Here is a 9,021-nt window from a genome sequence, read left to right on the forward strand (position 1 = left end):
AGATGGACCTGTATATGAATATCACAAATATTGGGGTAGAGGTTGGGCATCTTATCCTGTGCAAGGTATTTTCAATAAATAAAATACAAAATAAATAATGTAATTACTACAAATAATTATCTGAAATACAACAAAGTGATTATTCTTATCTGATTTTTTTTTTTTTTCTCTTTTAATTTTTTAATTTTTTAAATTTTGTTTTACTTTTACTATTTTTTTGTTTGTGCACACAATCAAATAGGATCAGTCGGTAGGGTTAGGGTGTGGTGCATGTGTTTTTACACCTGTCTGTAGGGTTGAGGGGGGGGTCCTGCCACTTTGACAGGCAACTGCTATATTTGCCTGCTTTAGGAAGAAAAAAGGAGGGAGACCAGGACAGGGCAGACGGGTGTATTGGGTTTATATCCTGGAGCGTTTGGAAGGTGGCTTACGAGACAGAGAGCCGCCGGTGGCCGCTTTCTTCCGGGAGCCTCTCGGTGTGGAGGTGGGTGTCCTGGCAGTTCGAACCCCAGCACGGGGAGCCGGTCTGCCCTTGGACACGGGGGTCCGCTTCGACGAGGCGGAGGGGGGCTTTGGCCTTTTGCCCGGAGACTTGGAAGCTGAAGAGTTCTTTCGGGCAGAGCTGCCGTTTCTGGACGACACCTGTTTGGCCAACTTGGAGGACAGGGGCAACTTCGCTGTGACAGACCTCTTTTTGCTGCTCTTTGGCTCCTCGTCCTCCGCTGACGATTCTCCGTCATCAGACTCCTCCGACTCCTCAGAGTCCTCATCAGATTCATCGTCCTCCTCAGATTCGTCCTCATCGTCTTCATCCACCTCCTCATCAGTGGAGGAGCGCTTACGGGAGGACACGGGTTGGACGACGCGCTGCTTGGGACGACAATCCAGACAGAACCAGTCTCCGTCCGGGACAGACTTCAGTCTGGGTCTCAAACACTGCAGGTGATGTCCTCGGTCGCATCCGTCACACAGCAGCATGGTCTCCGCGTCTCCTTTCCTTCTGCACAGCTTACAACGAGTGTTGAGCAGAGACTTTGCCCAAATGATGCTCTTGTCCAACGTTGACAGGTGGACAAACACTTGGGAAAGACTGGAGCAGGATTGCAGGGATTCTCTCCAACGTTCCAAAACCATCTTACCACTGGCACTGCTACCATTGTCACCGTCACTGTCGTTCTTCTTCCTGTCATGACCATTCTTCTTGTCGTTCTTGGAATCCTGACTGCCCAGAGGAGCTTCGAGGAACCTGCGTTCGATTCCCTGTTCTATCTGAAACAGGGCATGGCGAAGGCAGCTGACGGCACTACTCACTGGCTGAGAGTCGTCCACCTCCATCTCCTCCCCTCGGTTCGTCTCTCCGTTCTTTCTGCCGTCAGCAGCCGGCAGTTCACGCTGTCCTCTCTCCAGTGCCAATCTCCAAGTCTCTCTCTCCGTTACTTTCAGCACTCCCAGATTCCCTTCGTAGATTCTGCCCTCGATGTCCAACAGCATGTCTCTGAGTTGGCTCTCGACGAAGCTCTCAGCCGGAGCAAGGGATTCTGGGGCTTTGGCCGTGTAATTGTATCTGTCAGCAGTAGTATTGCTCAGTGTCGGTGTGATTCTGTCTTTCTCACGTTGTAGCGCCTCCTTGAGGCCGTTCTCTCTGTGACCTCGAGGATTCAACGCCTCTATCAGCTGCTTCACCTCCTCCACCGAGCTGTAGAAGGCCCACCGGTTGGGGCGGGTGACTGGCAGGCCACCGGCTGGGACGGAGGTGGGGCTGTGGGTGTCCACCTGTGTGTCCCGCTGTCCTTCATCCTCCATCTGTCCATCCTGTGATGGAGATGCAGGGTGTGGTCCCAGCATGTCCTCGGTCAGACCAAAGTTATCATCCTCCACAAACAGAGCACAGGCGGAAGGGAAAAGCCAGTATCGCCTGTAGAGTCTGTCTCTGCCCAGGGGAACGAGCGATGTACGAGGGGAAGCCTTCTGGATACGATCCTGCAGCTCTTTCACCTTCCGCTGTTCCTCCTCCAGCTCTTCAGCCGTGAGACTGAAGAGTGCAGAGGTGGAGGAGACCACCAGATGTGTCTCGTTCTGGTCTAAACCATCTGCCTTATGGTTAGAGTTGTATTCATCCTCATCTTCAGTGCTGTGTTCTGAAAGACTCTCTGGATGCTCGTTGCCGTTTCCGTCTTCTTTCAGTTTTTCTTTCAGCTCTTTCTTTCTGAGCTCAGCTTGTTCTCTCAGTTTCAGTGCAGCCTCTCGGTCTCTTCGATGGTGTTCCGCTCGGATTTCCCTCAGCTCCTGTTTGGCAATTCTTTTTTTGTCTGTGTTCTCTAGAATAAAGTGTCTAGTCTTGACCAAAGTCAACAGCTTCCCGCACAAAGCCTGAAGGATGGTTAACTTCTCTCCTGGCGTCAGGTCATACACGACGGTACGCGCTAGTCGTTCCAGGAGGGCAGGATAAGCCGTTCGGAGTTCGACACATGGGTCATCAGTCGACACAAATCCTCCCTGCTTCATGCAACGGAACAAGGCGTTGCCGTGGTCACAGTCAGCCCCCGAGGACAGGATATGGAGACGGAGTATCTCAGACACAGTATAACTGTTTATTTCCAACTTTTTAATATTGCAACCCTGGTGTAGTTGAGACCAGGCAGCAGCCAGTGAGGCGACAGTGCCGATGGCTGAATTGGTGGGCTTACTCTTACGAGCCTCTTGCAGCTCTGCAGCCTGGGCATCCTCCAGTTCCTCCGTCTGAGCCTGGAAGATGGCAGACAGAAAGAAGAACAACAACTCCCACAGAGGGCCTTCTGGGTCCGAACCCACCAACGCCTCCTCCAGAACCTCCAGTGAGACTCCATCAGGGAACTCTTTTTTGAGGTCGAAGAATTCTTCAAATGTGCATAGAAACTCTTGAACCATCAGAACGTCTCCAAACAGCTCGGCTGGGACTCTGGTATGAACGGGAACTGGACATGGCAACTCCTTGAGGTCGTCACACTCCATGTCCTCTCTGGGTTTGCTCCATAGCTTAATTTGTTCTGCATGCCTCTTCTTCTCCTCCCTCAACTTATCTCGTTCCATCTCCTTCGCTTCCTTCTTCCTCTGTTTCTCCTCTTCAAGCCTCACCCTTAACTCCTCCTTCTGATGATCCAGGTCCTCTTTCTCGGTCCTAACATTTTGTTTGGACTTCATGTTCCCCTTTAACTTATTTCGTTCCATCTCCTTCTTTAACTTCATTAGCTCCTGCTCCTCTTTCTTTCTCGCCTTTTCATCCTCCTTCAACCTATTTCGTTCCATCTCCTTCTCCAGCTTGATTATTTCCTGCTCCTCCTTTTTCCTCTGTTTCTCGTTGGCCAAGGACATCATCTTCTCTGCCTTCAACTTCTCCTGTTCCAACTTCTTCTCCAACTTCATTAGTTCCTGTTCCTCTTTTTTTCTCGCATTTTCCTCCTCCTTCAACCTATTTCGTTGCATCTCCTTCTCCAGCTTGAGTCTTTCCTGCTCCTCCTTTTTCCTCTGTTTCTCATTGGCCAAGAACAACAACCTCTCCTCTTTCAACTTATTTTGTTGAATCTCCTTATCCAGCTTAAATCTTTCCTGCTCCTCCTTTTTCCTCTGTTTCTCGTTGGCCAAGGACATCACCTTCTCCTCCTTCAACTGCTCCCGTTCCAACTCCTTTAACAGCTTATTTAGCTCCAGCTCCTCTTTGCTCTCCTTTTGTTGCACCATCAACCTCTTTCGTTCCATGTCCTTCTCCATCTTGATTCTTTCCTGCTCCTTCCTCTGTTTCTCATTGGCCAAGGACATCCTATCCTCCTTCAACTGCTCCCGTTCCAACTCCTTTAATAGCTTCATTAGCTCCAGCTCCTCTTTGCTCTCCTTTTTTTTCACCATCAACCTCTTTCGTTCCATGTCCTTCTCCAGATTGATTCTTTCCTGCTCCTTCCTTTGTTTCTCGTTGGCCAAGGACATCATCTTCTCATCCTTCAACTGCTTCCGTTCCAACTCCTTTAACAGCTTAGTTAGCTCCTGCTCATCTTTTCTCTCCTTTCCTTCCACCATCAACCTCTTTCGTTCCATGTCCTTCTCCAGCTTGATTCTTTCCTGCTCCTTCCTCTGTTTCTCGTTGGCCAAGGACATCATCTTCTGCTCCTTCAACTGCTCCCGTTCCAACTTCTTCAACAGCTTTGTTAGCTCCTGCTCCTCTTTTCTCTCCTTTTCTTCCTTCTTCAACATCTTTTGTTCCATGTCCTCCAGCTCGATTATTTCCTGCTCCTTTTTCTTCGGTTTCTCGTTGGCCAAGGACATTGTCTTCTTCAACATATTTTGTTTCGTCCCATTGACCAGCTTTATTCTCTCCTTATTCTTCCTTTGTTTCTTGTTGGCAGAGGACTCAATCAACTGGCCTTGTTTCGTCTCCCTTACCAGCTTCACTCTCTCCTTTTTCTCCTTTTTCTCCTTTTTCTCCTTTTTTTTTGGTTTCTCGTAGGCGTAGGGAATCTTCTCCATTATCTTATCTTGTTCCATCTCCTCTAGTTTCATCCTCTTCATTCCCTCGTTCTTACTCGGTTTCTCCTCTTTAAACCGCCTCTTTAATCCCTCCCTCTGACGCTCCTCCTTTCCCATGTCCTTCTCACTCATCCTGGCCTCTTGTACGTCCACCTTCTCTCTCTTCACCTTGTGTTTGTTGTTGGCAAAGGACATCATTTTCGCCCTCAACTCCATGCGCTCCCTCTTCTTGGCAGAGGCTATTGTGTCATATCTCTTCTTAGCAGAGGACATTGTGCTGTCCTCCTTCTTGTCAGAGGACATTGTGCTCTCCTTCTTCTTGGCAGAGGACATTGTATTGTCCTTCTTCGCTGGTCCAGATGAGCTGAGCCCAAGGCGCTGGCCGCGTCCCTTGGCTTGGGAACTGCAGGGGAAGTGAAGCGGCTCGTCAGGAAAGAACTGAGAGAAGGTCTGGTCTGATAGGCCAAACTTAGACACAGTGGATGGCTTAAGTCTCATGATTCCGCCATGTTTCTCACAGTGTTGTTTTAACAACAGCTTCAGTACCTCCCTGGACAGGCGGAGGTTCTTCTTGCGCTTGATCTGTTTGCCCTCAGTGACAAACGGAGGGCTGTCATCTGCCTTAACAAGCTTCACCTTGTACCTGAACACAGCAGGGCTCAGAAACTTCATTGTCTTCCTGTTGACGTGTAGGCAAGGTGCACATTCATCTCTGTTGCTAATGAAGACGGTGTCTCCATCAGGCGATTGCTTACCGTTGCCATTGACAACCATTGTCAATGACGCCAGGCCGTTACAACATGATGACGCGGACTGAACCTCCAAGATCTCGCACAAACACTTCGCTCCATTGTGTCCGGTGACATCCACGATCTCTCCGGGGAAGTATCTCTTCTTGGCAAAGTTGTACACGTCTTCACAGAGCTCGTCAAGATGGGTCCGTCGAGTCAGAGACGACAGGTGGAGCAGAGGAAGGACCAGCGCAGAGGGGAAACTCTGGAGGTTCTGTCTGGCCCGCCTCTCACTGTCCACAGCCTCCTGGTACGTCAGGCCAGGCTTCTTGGTCAGAGAACAGCTCCACACCAGACTGTTACACAGAATGGCCCTCTCAGCGAACTCGGCATATGTTCTGAAGATCTCATGAGTTGTCTTGCAGATGAAGACTTCTTCTTCCGGCCTGATATCAGCTGGAGGTTTCTGTCTCATGAATGGTTTTCTGTAAAGAAGAGGCATGTCTCTCTGTCTCTTTATATCTTTTGGCCTTCTGCTATTTCTTGTCCAGGTCCAAGTCTTTGGTAAGTAACAATGAATTCCACTGTTAATGTCTCAAGTAAGGATGAATTTCACTGAAGTCTCAAGTACCAAATAATTCTACTGTCAAAGTCTCAAGCAACGATGAATTCCACTGTCAAAGTGATTCTAGTCATATAGTCTAGCCATCTATAAGAGGTATCTGTGTTAGAATTGAGCGCTGACGTCACACATTAAGCATTCATCTGCCATCACCGTGATCCACCCACCGTAATTATACTCACAGACGTTGAGAAAATAAAGTACTGAGTGAGCGTGACATCACGCTTCGGTTTGTTGACGATTTTTGAAGACAATGTTGTCGAATTGTCTGCAGCTACCTTGGACTGACCTTATTTGGACCAAGGGTGGTTGTGGGGTGGGGAGCTTCATTCAGTAGACCCATGTGGGCTTTTGATGTGACCCTGTGACAGCCCAGACGATTAAGTGACCAATCTAGAGAGTTTTCGGCCCTCCAAAGTTACATAGATCCTCTCAAATACCCAGTCATCCTGGCCCAGTACTCCAAAGACATTTAAGAGACAACTTGGATAACGCCTGCCTCGTTGGGGGTTGTACGGTATCAATCTATTATTATCATAATATTTCTCTTCTATGTGCTTTACCACAAGTCCTACTCTTTCCTATTATTATCCTAGGTGATAATTGCCTTGTCACTCTGAACTTATCTTTCCATCTGTGTGGAAGGAGGTCTCTGAAACTGGCAAGCAGGTAGAAAGAACATTCATTAAAACATCCGGGACAACGCTTGGCATGTCCCAGAGTATTTTTATTTCTGGCTGCCAAACTAATGAACTCTCCCAATTGCAATTAGAACTGCAGGGTGCATACTCACTCCCAATCTTCCACCGCAGTCTGAAGAGTCATCTCTTCAGATTACACCTTAGCCCATAGCACTTGCCCTAGCCTCGTCGACCTTGCAGGCTTATGCAAAGGCTAAACATGTTATTAATGTAATTTGTTATGTAGACAGATGCCAGGTCATGCATTACATAACACTGATACTCCAGCTGGTTGCTCAGGTCCCTATACAACGGGGTCCGTATGCTTTTCCGACCAGGCAACAGCTCCACCAGAGAGCTCCAGACTTCCCTCTCCCGAGCAACATTTGTGACTTCCTCCTGGGGATTCCGAGACGTTCCAAGGCCAGAGAGTCGATGTATTTCCTCCAACTGCGCCTTGGTCTGCCCCGGGGTCTCCTCCCAGTGGGACATGTGTCGAGGACCTCCCTAGGGAGGCGCCCGAGTGGCATCCTAACCAGATGCCCGAACCACCTCAGCTGGCTCCTTTCCAGGCGAAGGAGCAGCGGTTCTACTCCGAGTCTCTCTCGTGTGACTGAACTTCTCACCCTATCTCTAAGGGAGATGCCAGCCACCCATTGAAGAAAACTAATTTCAGCCGCTTGTATTCGTGGCCTTATTCTTTCGGTCATGACCCACACTTCATGACCATAGGTGAGAGTAGGAACGAAGATTGCTCGGTAGACAGAGAGCTTTGCCTTCTGGCTCAACTCTCTTTTCGTCACAACAGTGCGGTACAGCGACTGCAATACCGCCCCTGCCGCTCCGATTCTCTGTTTGTCTAACCTCCCTGTGATGAGTTGTATCCACCTGTGTCCTGTTATTCTCCCAGCCAATCACCGTGTTGATTCATGTCTTTGAGTGTCACCTGTGTCTGGTTAACACTGTCCATTTGAACCCTCAGCCCCCTGTGTTCCCTGCCAGATTGTTGTTATAGTGTTCAGTCCTAGTAATGGTGTATTCTCCTCTTGTGTTCCTTTGTTTTGAAGAATACCGTATAATGTTTTGCAATTGGGTCCTACATCTCCTGAGTCACACTGTGACAATATATCTCAGATATACTGTATATACCTTCCTCAGAATGGTCTGCCAGACTATTGCCCCTGATGCACTTAGTCCCTTTTCATTACCACCATCGTCAACCATCTGCAATGTGTTGTCATATAAGGCATGGCACCCCCCATACCTTTAAGGCCTGGATCCAACCCTACAACACCTCTCACTAACTTATTGTAGATCAGGTGACACAGGAGTGCTGTACGAGCCTTCCCTAAAACACCCTGGACGAGGCTCTTCACGTCCTAGGCTCCCAAACTCCCTGTTGCAGTCAGAACTGCAGACTCACTTCCAGTTCTCCACCGTAATCATAGGACTCGTGCCACTCTTATTCCACATCGCCCCCTAGGACTTCACTCTCCCTGTACCTTCTTTGTCACCTTTTCTTTTGATTGCTGACGATTGACCAATAGAGGCATAGTACCCATACTATGCAGACATGTCTTGGTCACTTCCTCTCATGTTTCCTGTTTACAGACCACAAATAATAATGTGATTTAGATGCAGTAGATAACAGATGCTACGTTCATTCTTTGTTTCATTGTCCTATTGTTTCAAATGTACAGGCTAAGTCCTGCCCTATGCAGGAGCTAACTATTTCCGTAGACAACGCCCTGGTAACGTCTGTCCCAACAGCCAGGAATCTTGGTGTTGTCCTGGACAGTCAGCTCTCGTTCAAAGCTCACATCACAGCTGTCACTCGATCATGTAGGTTCACACTCTATAACATACGACGAATTAGACCGTTCCTCACCCAGGAATCAGCCCAGCTCCTAATCCAGACAACAGTCTTGTCAAAACTCGACTATTGTAACTCCCTCCTTACTGGCCTACCAGCATGTGCACTTAAGCCTCTCCAGCTGATCCAAAATGCAGCAGCTCGCTTGGTCTTCAACCAGCCAAAATTCTCACATGTCTCCCCCCTGCTCCGCTCCCTCCACTGGCTCCCGGTCGCTGCCCGCACAGAATACAAAACTCTGATGCTGGCATTCAAAGCAACCAAAGGTATGGCTCCCCCATATCTTACAAGTATGATTGAACCCTACAAACCCTCCCGCGCACTCAGATCAGCCAACGCAGGGAAACTGGAAGTACCCTCACTAAAAACGCCGGGACAACGCTCCACACGTCCCAAACTCTTCTCCCTTCTGGCTCCAAAACTGTGGAATGCACTTCCCATTGCAGTCAGAACTGCAGCATCACTCCCAATCTTCCGCCGTAGCCTGAAAACCCACCTTTTCAGACTCCATCATGGCCCATAGCACTTACCCTAACCCCTTAGATAGAATTTCTGTTGGCTTAGATAGCATTTGACTTAGACTTATAGCATGTTATGTAGACAGCACTATAATTGTAT

The 9,021-nt window shown here is 48.7% G+C and overlaps 1 protein-coding gene across 1 annotated transcript; it reads right to left on the minus strand.

Moving 5' to 3' along the window:
* Window positions 1–399: 399 nt before the first annotated feature.
* On the minus strand, window positions 400–5,730 carry LOC310860081 (bromodomain adjacent to zinc finger domain protein 1A-like; the record flags this gene model as incomplete). Its single annotated transcript, XM_083766844.1, has 1 exon — window positions 400–5,730. The coding sequence occupies one exon, from the start codon at window positions 5,728–5,730 to the stop codon at window positions 400–402; it is 5,331 nt and encodes a 1,776-aa protein (XP_083622970.1).
* Window positions 5,731–9,021: the final 3,291 nt, after the last annotated feature.

This window comes from Protomyctophum parallelum, assembly GCF_964188405.1.
Source record: "Protomyctophum parallelum genome assembly, chromosome: 6".
NCBI lineage: Eukaryota > Metazoa > Chordata > Actinopteri > Myctophiformes > Myctophidae > Protomyctophum > Protomyctophum parallelum.